Source organism: Tursiops truncatus, chromosome X, assembly GCF_011762595.2.
Source record: "Tursiops truncatus isolate mTurTru1 chromosome X, mTurTru1.mat.Y, whole genome shotgun sequence".
NCBI lineage: Eukaryota > Metazoa > Chordata > Mammalia > Artiodactyla > Delphinidae > Tursiops > Tursiops truncatus.
Window position 1 is genome coordinate 51,833,710 of NC_047055.1, and position 14,881 is coordinate 51,848,590.

The 14,881-nt window shown below is 36.3% G+C and overlaps 1 protein-coding gene across 5 annotated transcripts in view; it reads right to left on the reverse strand.

Annotated features, from left to right (window-relative positions):
* The window catches only part of PCDH11X (protocadherin 11 X-linked), a 708,447-nt gene that overhangs the window by 205,078 nt on the left and 488,488 nt on the right, over positions 1–14,881 (reverse strand). For all 5 annotated transcript variants that reach the window (XM_073798965.1, XM_073798964.1, XM_073798963.1 and 2 more), the window contains one exon: positions 9,940–10,138. In XM_073798965.1, the coding sequence (XP_073655066.1) occupies positions 9,940–10,138 (199 nt within the window). The remainder of the gene's footprint in view (positions 1–9,939; positions 10,139–14,881) is intronic.

Sequence of the window (14,881 nt, forward strand, 5' to 3'; positions counted from 1 at the left end):
TATTCTGTTGTTTTTGGATGGAATGTCCTATAAATATCAATTAACTCCATCTCGTTTAATGTATCATTTAAAGCTTGTGTTTCCTTATTTATTTTCATTTTGGATGATCTGTCCATTGGTGAAAGTGGGGTGTTAAAGTCCCCTACTATGAATGTGTTACTGTCGATTTCCCCTTTTATGGTTGTCAGTATTTGCCTTATGTATTGAGGTGCACCTATGTTGGGTGCATAAATATTTACAATTGTTATATCTTCCTCTTGGATCGATCCCTTGATCATTATGTAGTGTCCTTCTTTGTCTCTTCTAATAGTCTTTGTTTTAAAGTCTATTTTGTCTGATATGAGAATTGCTACTCCAGCTTTCTTTTGGTTTCCATTTGCATGAAATACCTTTTTCCATCCCCTTACTTTCAGTCTGTATGTGTCTCTAGGTCTGAAGTGGGTCTCTTGTAGACAGCAAATATATGGGTCTTGTTTTTGTATCCATTCAGCCAATCTGTGTCTTTTGGTGGGAGCATTTAGTCCATTTACATTTAAGGTAATTATTGATATGTGTGTTCCTATTCCCATTTTCTTAATTGTTTTGGGTTCGTTATTGTAGGTCCTTTCCTTCTTTTGTGTTTCTTGCCTAGAGAAGTTCCTTTAGCAGTTGTTGTAGAGCTGGTTTGGTGGTGCTGAACTCTCTCAGCTTTTGCTTGTCTGTAAAGGTTTTAATTTCTCCATCAAATCTGAATGAGATCCTTGCTGGGTAGAGTAATCTTGGTTGCAGGTTTTTCTCCTTCAACACTTTCAATATGTCCTGCCACTCCCTTCTGGCTTGCAGAGTTTCTGCTGAAAGATCAGCTGTTAACCTTATGGGGATTCCCTTGTGTGTTATTTGTTGTTTTTTCCCTTGCTGCTTTTAATATGTTTTCTTTGTATTTAATTTTTGACAATTTGATTAATATGTGTCTTGGCGTATTTCTCCTTGGATTTATCCTGTATGGGACTCTCTGTGCTTCCTGGACTTGATTAACGATTTCTTTTCCCATATTAGGGAAGTTTTCAACTATAATCTCTTCAAATATTTTCTCAGTCCCTTTCTTTTTCTCTTCTTCTTCTGGAACCCCTATAATTCGAATGTTGGTGCGTTTAATGTTGTCCCAGAGGTCTCTGAGGCTGTCCTCAGTTCTTTTCATTCTTTTTTCTTTATTCTGCTCTGCAGTAGTTATTTCCACTATTTTATCTTCCAGGTCACTTATCCGTTCTTCTGCCTCAGTTATTCTGCTATTGATCCCATCTAGAGTACTTTTAATTTCATTTATTGTGTTGTTCATCGTTGCTTGCTTCATCTTTAGTTCTTCTAGGTCCTTGTTAACTGATTCTTGCAATTTGTCCATTCTATTGTCCATTCTATCTCCAAGATTTCGGATCAACCTTACTATCATTATTCTGAATTCTTTTTCAGGTAGACTGCCTATTTCCTCTTCATTTGTTAGGTCTGGTGGGTTTTTATCTTGCTCCTTCATCTGCTGTGTGTTTTTCTGTCTTTTCATTTTGCTTATCTTACTGTGTTTGGGGTCTCCTTTTTTGCAGGCTGAAGGTTCGTAGTTCCTGTTGTTTTTGGTGTCTGTCCCCAGTGGCTAAGGTTGGTTCAGTGGGTTGTGTAGGCTTCCTGGTGGAGGGTACTAGTGCCTGTGTTCTGGTGGATGAGGCTGGATCTTGTCTTTCTGGTGGGCAGGTCCACGTCTGGTGGTGTGTTTTGGGGTGTCTGTAGACTTACTATGATTTTGGGCAGCCTCTCTGCTAATGGGTGGGGTTGTGTTCCTGTCTTGCTAGTTGTTTGGCATAGGATGTCCAGCACTGTAGCTTGCTGGTCGTTGAGTGAAGCTGGGTGCTGGCGTTGAGATGGAGATCTCTCGGAGATTTTTGCTGTTTGATATTATGTGCAGCTGGGAGGCCTCTTGTGGACCAGTGTCCTGAAGTTGGCTCTCCCACCTCAGAGGCACAGCACTGAGTCCTGGCTGCAGCACCAAGAGCCTTTCATCCACAGGGCTCCTTAATTTGGGATGATTCGTTGTCTATTCAGGTATTCCACAGATGCAGGGTATATCAAGTTGATTGTGGAGCTTTAATCCGCTGCTTCTGAGGCTGCTGGGAGAGATTTCCCTTTCTCTTCTTTGTTCTGATAGTTCCCAGGGGCTCAGCTTTGGATTTGGCCCCGCCTGTGCGTGTAGGTCGCCGGAGGGCGTCTGTTATTTGCTCAGACAGGACGAGGTTAAAGGAGCCGCTGATTCGGAGGCTCTGGCTCACCCAGGCCGGGGGGTAGGGAGGGTCACGGAGTGCGGGGCGGGCCTGCAGCGGCAGAGGCCGGCGTGACGCTGCAGCCTGAGGCGCGCCGTGCGCTCTCCCGGGGAGCCGTCCCTGGATCCCGGGACCCTGGCAGTGGCGGGCTGCACAGGCTCCCCGGAAGGGCGTGTGGCCAGTGACCCGTGTTCGCACACAGGCCTCCTGGCGGCGGCAGCAGCGGCCTTAGCGTCCCATGTCCGTCTCTGGGCTCTGCACTCTTAGCCGCGGCTCGCGCCCGTCCCTGGAGCTCTCTCAAGCAGCGTTCTTAATCCCCTCTCCTCGTGCACCAGGAAACAAAGAGGGACGTTCTTAATCCCCTCTCCTCGTGCACCAGGAAACAAAGAGGGACGTAAAAGTCTCTTGCCTCTTCGGCAGGTCCAGACCCCTCCCCGGACTCTCTCCCGGCCAGCCGCGGCGCACCAACGCCCTGCAGGCTGTGTTCACGCCGCCAACCTCAGTCCTCTCCCGGCGCTCCGACAAAAGCCGGAGCCTCAGCTCCCAGTCCCGCCCGCCCCGGCGGGCGAGCAGACAAGCCTCTCGGCTGGTGAGTGCCGGTCGGCCCGATCCTCTGCGCTGGAATCTGTCCGCTTTGCCCTCCGCACCCCTGTTGCTGTGCTCTCCTCCGCGGCTCCCAAGCTCCCCCACTCCGCCTCCCGAAGTCTCCACCCGCGAAGGGGCTTCCTAGTGTGTGGACACTTTTCCTCCTTCACAGCTCTCTCCCGCTGGTGCAGGACCCGTCCCTATCCTTTTGTCTCTGTTTAGTTTTTTCTTTTGCCCTAACCAGGTACGTGGGGGGTTCCTTGCCTTTTGGGAGGTCTGAGGTCTTCTGCCAGCGTTCAGTAGGTGTTTTGTAGGAGTTGCTCCACGCGTAGATGTATTTCTGGTGTATCTGTGGAGAGGAAGGTGATCTCCGCGTCTTACTCTTCTGCCATCTTCCCGGAAGTCTACTGCTACATTCTTTAAAATGACTTAGACAACATGTACGTGCCTCTGCAAAATTGGCTTCTCCTTCAAATCAAAGCCAAGAAGTATTTATACATTATGAGAACACATGTTTCGAAAAGAGATAAGCAGGGTGTAGTTGAATAGAACCATCAATTAAGAAGGAATTGTGCAATTCAGTTTTGGATTAATTTCCATGCATAGATCTACATGTAAGTAAATCTGATCTGACCCCAACCCTGGAAAACTAGGCCATTAAAACAAAAATGATAATGTGCCAGTGAGGCTTGTGCTACACTGCTGATGAGCCAAAGAATAGGAGTAGAATATCAAAAAGTCAAATGAAAATCATCATATTTTACATGCTTAGATAATTTTGAGCTGTAAAAATAATGCTATTTGTAAGACCAAAAAGTATTTTTCTCAAAATATTTTTTTTAATTTCAATGTGATTTTCTCAATCCAGAGGATTAACTTCCATGTCATCAATTTAGTATAAATAAAAGCAAACATACTTTCTAGGTAAGACAAACTTCTTCACATAATTTAAAAGTTTGAGCAGAGTACAGCTGCTTTATAGCTCTAAAAGTTATCATGCCTTTATCTACAGTTCTGATCAGTGTCCATAAAAGACTATTATAATGTTTTCTCCAAATATTTTACTATACGGCACACTATTAACTCAGTAGACTTGAGTCTATCAAAATCACTTCCCTGTTAATTATAACTTCAACATTCTGCTAGGAAATTGAAGTAGGATAGAATGACAGGAATTTCAGAATGGAGGAAGAGTTGAGTTTTCAGCAGAAAGGATGAGGGATATGTTCACATATTCATTCTGTTTCACCCCCCTGAGATCCTTTTTATGTACTTTTCACCATATTCAGAGGAAATTAACTTTGTACAATTAATTTTTAATCCCAATTTGCTCTGTAAGTAGTATGCACACACACATGCATGCACACACACACACAATCAAAATTTATGTATGTTAGATAATCATAGTAAAGATTAGCTAGTTTCCTGACATAGCAATCATTAAGATTCAGCATGTTTTCAATTTTCCCTATAAAACTTTCATTGGTTAGCACTAAGTAATTTTAGAAATGATCAGTCCATATTGCTCAATTGCCTTTCAGTTCTATAAGATGCTAAATGGGAACCATTTTAAAATTTTAATACAAGGCCTCATCACATATATTAAAAATATTTCCATATGGATATATTATAACATTCCCCTTGAGGGATGGTAAATATTTAAATTTTATACTTGTCTATTCTCAACAAGTTGCTTCATTTAAATTACAAAAGTAGCTGCTTACCAACATTAGTGACTCTTCTAGTTTAGAACATGATAAACATTAAATCTTCGTTTAGGACATTAAGCTATTGCTTAAAAGGCTTAAATCTCAGTTGTCTCATTTGCATAATGAGGGAGTTGGACTAAATGGCATTAAGGTCCCTTAGAGCTCTGAATTTCAAAGACTATATAAATGGCAACATCTGAACATGTACATTTTGCGATTTTAATAGTTACAAAATTATGACCCTAGAAGGGACATTAGAGATCAGTATAATCCCCTTATTTTTTAGCTAAGGAAAAGAAGATTCAGTAGGTTAAAATGCCTGTCCAAGGCCACATAGCTAGTTAATTGCAGTGCCTGAATTAGAACCCTATAATATGCAAAATAATGGCCTAAATGAGTTGATGTACTGTGGTCTGTGGTAAAAATATTTCATGGATAGTGATTACAAAATGAAGTATTACAATAAAACTATTAGTCAACATCCAAATTTTTTAAAAGTATGATTTACATAGATACCTCAAAGTAATATTTAAAATCATCTGTTTTCTCATTGCTTTTGAGAACTATACATATTACAGAAGAAATTTCTGACAAAAAATATACTTTTAAAGGCTAATTTCATATATACTACTTAGAAGAACTTTTTTATGTAACCTACACATTTTTTCCAATATAAGATTGATAAAGTGCCAGATGATCATGTACTTTATTTTTATTTTAGTGGAACTGGGACAAAAATTACTAAGATTATTGATTAAAATGGGGAAAAATTGGTTCAGCAAACACTGTCACTTCTATTCTCTACTGGGAATCTTCAACATTTGATAAAGATGTAAATTAACAAATTGCAGAAATCATGGTAAGATAGATCATCTATAATTATTCATTATTTAATGATTTCCTTGATATACTTACTAGTTGTCGAGTGTTCTGTTGATGCAAGCAGTTATGAGACTTGCAAGTTACTGTACAATTTAAAAGTGTCATGGGGACAAAATATATTGCTATAGTGCTTCTCATTCATTAAAATTTATAAATTATTTTAAGACAAGAAATTGGTATATGGCTAATACTACTAAATAGTCCAAGTCACCCCAAAGTTGCATCTTGCATGACTGATTGTATTATCTTTCAAAGAACTACAAAAAAGAACACATGGCAAACATTCTTGTCTTATAGGCAAAGTGAGAAGTAAGAGTAAGATAAAAAAAAGCAGAAGAAAGACAGAAGAAGGTCATAAAAAGAACTGCCTCATGGCTCATAAATAACAGAAATATAAATGTCAAATGAACTTTATTATGTGGTATAGGTAGCCTAATAAAAATTTAGACACAAAGGAAGGCTTATTGTGAAGAGAAGGCCACATATTCTCTGCCACTGAAGGTGGTTTTTCAAGCTTACTGACATTCTAGACCTTATGGCATTGGCTTTCAATTGGCAGCTTGTGCCAAGCTTCTAGTGCTTGTCATTTTCAAACAGAAAAGACAAGATAAGAGATTGCTTTACTTAGAGTGGCCTGCTTTTGACTGATAAAACTCTATCTAATCCATATTAGATTTAAGATACTAAAGATACACTCATCTTAAAGGCTGTCACCCAAATGGAATCCTGTAAATGTCTTCAAGTTTCCAACTTCAGAGGTATACTTTTCATCTTGATCCATGACTTTTGTGACTCTTTTTTTTTTTAGATTATCTCTAGTATAAATCCTTCATTGACTTCACAAAGCCTAGATACTCCAAATGAGATGTCACTTTTTGATTGCTTTGTATGGTGATTGCATTTCCTGTATAGGAAAGTTAGATATGATAGGATGGTGCAGTAGGATTTGTTTCACCCATTTTCTTATTAAGATATATATTTTAACTTTCGTAAGTATGAAAAGAAAAAAATTGAATTTTTGAAAGCATGTCAATTTAAGTGATAAAATTAATACAAATTACAGAGCATCTGCCACTAGATCACTATTTATATCTGCCTAAGCTCATTTAGTATACAACTACTATCAAGTGTGCCTTATTCGTTCCCAAGCAATGGCAGACAGCTGAACTCTTGGATGGAACCATTCTTTCTAATCTATTTATATACACTATTATTTATATAACACACCAGGGACTAAAATAAGCTGGTAGGCACAGACAGTATTCATGACTGCAATGATTTCCCTGTGAGAATCAATAAAAGTGACTTATTTGATATTATTGTTAGCTTAAAAAATATTACTCTATGTGAAGGATTTTTTTTTATTTCAATAGATGGATAAAGCTGAATGTTGTTGTCTATTGTCAAGGCAATGAAAATTAGCAGACATTTGTTTTATACCTTCAGAATCCAGGAGCACTGAGCTCAGTCCCTTCCTCCAGGTGGGACAGAACAAATACTAGAAATACTGATTGGTTTATCTTTCGAAATCCGTGACTTCAGGTTTGTTGAGCTGATTTAAATTATTTATTTATTTTACTTTTCCCTCCCTGGACTAACACTACTATACAGGCTAAGAATGAACACAGTTTAGGAAACTATCTTTCAAATACATAACCAGCTGAGACAGAATTGGCCTGGGTGGATAATTAACCTTTAAAAGCAGCATAACTTTTCTTTCTCAGTTTGAATGCATTTCCTGTTTGTTTCACATAACAATATTAACAAAATGATGCCATTCACTTTTTTTTTTTTTTTTTTTTTTTGCGGTACGCTGGCTTCTCCCTGTTGTGGCCTCTCCGGTTGCGGAGCACAGGCTCGGGACGCGCAGACTCAGTGGCCATGACTCACAGGCCCAGCCGCTCCGTGGCATGTGAGATCTTCTCGGACTGGGGAACGAACCCGTGTCCCCTGCATCTGCAGGCGGACTCTCAACCACTGCGCCACCAGGGAAGCCCAGCCATTCACTTTTCTTTCTGTTGTGGTATGGGAATTGATGTGTAGCTTTGCTCAAAAATGCATTTAAAAAAATATCGGAGGATTTAAGAAGTCAAATTTGGCAACAAACAAAAGTACCTAATTAACATTTATATGGGTAACATTTGCTGAATTATAGATTTAGATGATTTTCTGTAACATCTTTTGGAAAAGTAACGGCTACTGGCCCCTTAAATATATATACCATTATTATTATTCTTTCTAACAAACTGAATGGTATTTTCTCATTGAATTTTTCGGATGAATAATTAACACAATACTAGTATATCAAATTTGCCTGAAAAAATGTTTCCTGTACCGCAAAAAAAAATTAAAAAATAAAAAAAATAAATAAAGCTCTTATATTGTTACTAACACTTGCAGTTTTTTTATTGAAATACAGTTGATTTATAGTATTATGTTAGTTTCAGGTATATACTTGCACTCTTAACTACTAATAAAATGTGGTCCTGTAAAGAACTCTGCATTTGAATTTTCTTTTTTTTTTCGATACGCGGACCTCTCACTGTTGTGGCCGCTCCCGTTGCGGAGCACAGGCTCTGGACGCTCAGGCTCAGTGGCCATGGCCCACGGGCCCAGGAGCTCTGCGGCATGTGGGATCTTCCCAGACCGGGGCATGAACACGTGACCCCTGCATCGACAGGCAGACTCTCAACCATTGCGCCACCAGGGAAGCTCCTTAAATGTTTTATAATAGATTCTAGCCCATACCAATTCTGCCCCTATTACTATCAATAATATACCATCTTAGTCTCATTCGGCTTGAAAATTTATTTCAGGGTTAGATCCACACTGTGGATGCTTACTTTGAGTTTATTCTTTAATTGTTGCTATACAATCCTCTAAGAAAAGGGTTTAATAACACATCATACGCAAAGGAATCAATTCTCTCTAGTTTATAAAAATGATGCTTATTTCATCTATATATTTCTATCCGTTAACAAGGCAGAGATAGGCCTACAATTACAATAATAACTTATGAAGTAAAAAAGAACAAAGATACCTTTGCTTAATGCATATTTGTAACTTATGACCATATTCTTATTAGAAATTGGCTCTGAGTTCATTATAGCAGAAGATATAGTCACAGTCATGTATTTCTACCAGAAGTCACTATATCATGTTATACATAAGTAAATGAAAGGTAGATTAGTATTGCATATTATGGAAGAATTTTTCATCCTCAGAATGAATGCTGATAAATTGTTTTAAGTATAAAATTAAATAAAGAGACAGATGTTTAGGACTTTCTGAATTTGGTGTCTAAATAGTCTCTAAAATGTTTATATTGAAAACACTTTTAATATCCAGTGTCTACTTTTGTAGAGAGAAAAATTTTGTTATGCTGTCATTGGTTCTGTATGCTTAGTCTTAGATTACATTCTGATCTTTAACCAATGCATTTCCCTTAGTTTTTTGAGTTTAGAAAATAGAGATTAAAATACAATGTTGGGATAAATAAATAAATAAAATACAATGATGGGGAAGCCATTTTGTTCTCAAAACTGGAGGTTTATTTAAATTATATATCTATACAATCCATAATGCTCAAAATACCTTACAAAATTTCTATTTTATATTTATTTTATATGTTATGTGGTCCCTTTTTTCTTCTTGTTTTATACCTATGACTCTTCTCTATCACATATATGCTCTTTTGGACCTACACAGATTTATGTACATAAAACATACCTGAGGCAACTTATAATTCTTCAAATACAAGAATCTTCTGAGATATGTATAATCTTACCAAATTTTGTATTTCCCAAAATTATGAGGAAGTAGTGATGTTCAAGATACATGTTCAAGATAATAAATTTAATGAACTCTATTTAGTATCAACTTCATGATCCTTTTCAAGAGTTCAACATCTTTGGATTGTGCAAAATATATCCTTTAATACCTTCAGTCTGGAGACCAAATCTAAATGTTTTTCTAAATAGTAACATGGCTTAAGGCATGTGGTTTCAATACATTATTGAAAACCTCAGACCAATTCTTCTACCTTGGAGTCAGGATCTCTTATTTCCTCAAAAAATAATTAATTGTTTATGATTCTTATCTCTATTAAAGATTAAAAATAAAATCTAGAAAATACTTTATATGAATTATAAAAATATTTTATCTGTGCAGAAATAAATGAATAAAATAAACTGGCTGATTATATACATATAAATACATATGTATGTATAGGTAAATGGAAAACTCTATGTCTAAACAAAATGACTATTCAAATTTCATAGTAAATTTCAAAGTAGATGTGATCACATATTTCAAAAATGATAAACTGCTGCATATATGCCTTCCACCTAATTCTGTGTTTTTACTTTTTGAAAATGTGTTACTAACATAATTAAATGGCCAATGTTATTATGGCTGCAGTTGTTTGATTTTCAAACACAGTAAGCCCATTTATACTGCAGGACTAGAGAGGTATCACTTACTGGATTCAGGATCAGAGTTGCCATCCCCTTCAGTGCGGTTGTTGGGTGCAGCATGATCAAAGTACTCCTCCTGAGGATAGCCAAGGGGCAGGGCATGGGATGTGCTGGGAAGGTTGCCTGTATCATGGTCTCCTAGTCCACCATCACTGCTGCTTTCCTGAGAGCCTTCTGGTAGGTGAAATGTGACACGCCGCTGGGACTGAAAAAGACAGAAAATTACAGGGTTTCAGCTATGATCTGAATAATTGCTTAATACATCCAACTTAGAAAATGTATTATTTCAGCTATCTAGTGAAGTCACATTAATATTATCTTGAGTTGTGAACGATTTCAGGCTTTTGTGAACAGTCAGCTCTGTGTTCAAACCTGCTTTACCTGGCAGCAGAATTGCTTTTATTATATTTTTTTAACAGGGCATATCCAGTTGCAGAATAAAAGTTAACTTGTTCTAAAGCAAGAGGCTGTCACCCATATTGACATTTGAGCACATTGGATATTCTGATCATCATTTGAACATGGATTTATTTAACTATAGTTTGACAAGATTTCATTTTTTGAATAATAAACTTGAATAAATATAATGAAATTTTACTGTTATAGCTGTAAGATTCTGGTGGGCAGAAACAGTAAATAATAATACAAATTTATTCAATCATGTAGGCTTATAAATTAAAATTACAAATCATCTTTTCAAAGAATCTTAAGGGCAAGATTTTGAATTAGAATTCATTTAAATCAATTCTACACTCTAAACAATAAAAATAATTACTTGGTATGGATAACAGTTGATAATTATAAAAGTAAACTACAGGGATCATCTCTTATAGTAATTATAGCAGAATATAAAAAACTTATACATGCCAATATATAAAGATGTAGGATTTGGTTCATGACATCCAATAGTGTGGTAACTCCACCAGATGTAGCAGTAATTTTGTTTGCGGTATTGCTACATGTAGTAGCTAATCTCTGAAGATAGCCCTGACAATGGACCTCACATCTTGGTATTCAGACCCTTATGTAGTCTTCTACCACAATGAATATGGAGAGGCCCTGTGTAACCAAATCTCACAGTTTTTGCCTTGCTCCCTTAGAATACTCATTCAGGAAAATCAGCTGAGTTGAAAGTAGTCTGACTACTTGGAGACTGCCATACAGTGAGGAAGCTCAAGCTTCCCATGTGGAAAAACTCCATAAAAAGAAAGTATAATACAATACCCAGAGAGGCCCAGCTGCTCCAACCACTCGAGATTAGTGCTAAATATGTATGTAAAGAATCCATTCTGGACATTATAGCTTATGGTCTCCTTTGAGCCATCCATCCCAGCCATCTCCAGATATTTGAGCCGTTCCATTTGAGATACCAATCACTGTAGAGCAGAGATAGCAATCTCTGCTGTGCACTACCTAAATTCCTGACTTAAAAAATGTTAAGTACAATTGATTTTTGTTTTATGCTCCAAAGATTAAGGATAGTTTGCTATGTAACAATAGATCAACCAAAACATTTAACTACTAGTAGCATGAAAGATGCAATTTAGAGATAATTATTTAAGGAATTTATACATATCAAAGGGTACATGTAATTAGGCACTAGAAATTTCCATGACAGAGTGCATATACTTTCACAGGTTCAGGCTTGACAGTCAGCCATTTCTTCAGATGTTGGTATTGCTGTAGACTGTATGTTTGTGTCCTCTCAGAATTCATATGTTGAAACCTAATCCTCAACATAATAGCATTTGGAGGTGGGGTCTTTGGGAAGTGATTAGGTTATGAGGATGGAGCCCTCATTAATGGGATTAGTGTCCTTATAAAAGCAGCCCAAGAGACCTCCCTCTCCCCTTCTGCCATGTGAGGACACAGTGAGCTAATTTTGTCTGTCCAGCAAAGCTGCATTTGACTGTTCTCTCTCTAAGAAGCCATAAGCTCATTTAGTTATAGGTTAAACCCCATTTAATTCCAAAAATTACTTATAGTTGTGAATATATTTTCAGCCACTTCAAGTAAGATATAAGCATTTATGCTCACAAAACTTTTAAAAATTCAAGAACTGGAAAAACAGTATTTAAAAATGCCTGAAACATTGTATTATAGACATTTATCAACAGTCAGTTATTATATGTAACTTAAAGTCAAAATAATACTTAACACATAAATTTAAAAGTCATTGTATATAAAATAAGCCAGTTAAGCATGAGACTAATTTACAGTTGTTCCACTACAATGCATAACTGTTAAGAGGTATTTTAATTTTCTATTAAGACATAAGTCAGATATTTCAAGTATTTTTATCATTTAGCTTTTTTTAAAGTATTAGACCTAGATAATAGAATCTATATATAGGAAAATAATTACTGCTGACAAAAATAAATGAATCTAGAATTTAACATGTGCTAGTTAAGCATAGAGTCATATACCCTAACAGAATTAAAATTGCCAGTGAATAAAAGGTAAAGGTCTATCAAATGATAGAAGTAGGGCCTATATATATATTACTTCCAGATGTAAGAGAAATGGAGTTTTGTGTTCAATTGCTTATCTACACAGAAAAGAAGAAGGCAATTTAAGTCAAAAAGATATCCCATCCTATGACACCTGTAACTAGTAACAACTAAAATCCCTTGCAAAGGAATGCCCTAGAGTGAATCTGTAATTAGCCAGGTCACGTATTGACCCCCAACTCTTCTAATACTCATAAATTGAATCCCCTTAAGGGTACATAAGAGGGAATAAATGGGTTGGTAAGGACTCCCTTTAGTGAACACAACTGTTTTTTGTCCTTTCCTGAATGCCCGTAAAACACCACAAGCACCAGCATCCTGTTCCTGAAATGCAGTTCTTATATGTGACATTATTACGTATACACCTTTGAGATTTCAGTCATATTAATAAACTCTCTTGTCTATATTAACTTTAACAAATATCGGAATGCTTCAAGTGGAAACCAAGGTATGTTGTTTGGTCATTAATGGCTCTATATCATTTTAAAATAGTCTGAAGTTCAACTGCATACTGAGGATTTGATTTCTTTCTCAATTCACAGTTTCAAAGTTTACAGTCTAAAGCATTTTTTTTACCTATTTCTATAATCTATAGAAGGCATTCAAATATCATTGATTAAATGTAATATTCTATTTCTTTATTCAGTGAATTCACAAGAGGCTGTTTATTGGCACATGGGTGATTAACTAGGTTGTCCATCATTTTACAAAATCTCCATGAAATAGTTCCTTAGGTGAAATTGTTAGAATTTAATTTTTAAGGAATTGTTTCAAAAGGCTTCTGAAAATTTAATTTTTAATGGGAAAAGAACAGCTAACTATTTTTTCCTAGGGTTACTTTAATGATTCCTACTTAAACTTGCATTTTGCAATTTGTGACACTTCTAGATAGAACTGAACATAAAATAATTATATGAACTTAACAATTTATGAATCCTTTGTAGTAAATTTTGGCAATCTGGTTTAACTCATTTACCCTTTACTTTTTAATGGATGAATCCCTAATCTCTGATGGCACTTTTCTGCTCAGATTCATAATATGGACGTATTCAAGATACAGAGGTATTTTTCTTATCCAGTATATTTAGAAATATTAACTATTTCATGAAAATCATTCCTTAGGTCTCTCAAAGAGAAGACTAAATAATTCCCTTTTTTCAAGTGTTGACGATGATTACTGTGCAATATAAAAGAGCTATTACGTTAATGACCATGTCATAATTTGTCTGTCTGCTACTCTTCTAGGAAGCTGTGGCATTCAAATTAAAGCAATCTATTGATTGCAATGGTGCCTTTACGGGATGCAAACAAATCCTGGATTATTCATGAATAAATGTCTGTACTGAAAGTCTAGTTATTTTTCTGCCAGTAAGAGAAAAGTCGACAGAGAGCCTCTCCCTATAATCTACATGCCTTCTTTTTACCTCAAATCAATCAAAATTCCAAAATGTATGAATGCTCAGAAATAATATTGGTGTTACCTAGATGAATCATTTACAGGCAAACTATCAAATTCCCAACATTCTTGTGTCCATTATACCTCATGAAGGCATAATTCCATACTAAATATCAGGTGAATATTGTTACATTTCCATAACATGATGTAAGTGACATTTTAGAAAGGTTAATCTGGCAGCAAAGAGGCTGCATACAGATAGGCCAGCCTATGAATCTCATTATTGAATGCTTGAGTATCATGTTTTAGAGGGCTCATTAGAATTACCTGTCAAAGTTTTCAAACTAATCATACATCCTTGCATTCCCCCTGACTCCAATTCTAATATACCTTGACCCAGTCTACCTTAGATTCACTGCCAACACCAGGAACTCTGATTAGAAAGGGTAATCATAGATAGGGTTATTATTTTTTAAAGATTACCATATGCAAGAGTGTTTTTGATTCATATATAAAACAGTTTTGATATCAAACTAACACATTTTAAGCTTCTGAGCTCCCCTATTCTATAATAATCAACAGCTTCATTCTGAATGTCAGAGGTAATCTGCATTTTCCCATGGGTCCTGTCTCTTTGCAAAAGAATTTATAATTACTCAATATATTATAAAGTTAAATGTGAAAATAGTTAGAAATTCAACTTGAAATTTTCACCAGCATTACATGGTCAGCACATATATCTCACTTGCAGCTCATAATTCCCAGTGTAAAAACTCCCAGATGACATATTTTATAGTAGTCCTTTATTATTTGACCCTATACTTATAGTTATAAAGCCTCCTGCGTTTCCAACTCAAGTCATCTTGCAGGATATATCAGTTCACCTGATTGTTTTTTCAGGGTTCCATTTCATAAAATTTGAAAGGTCTGTATAATTTCTCATTTTCCCTTTCACATTATGTTCCTGAAATGTTTACCCTTCAAGGCTTTTATTTTTTTAATACCATAACTTATTACTAGCATATGCAGGAAGTTCTTCATG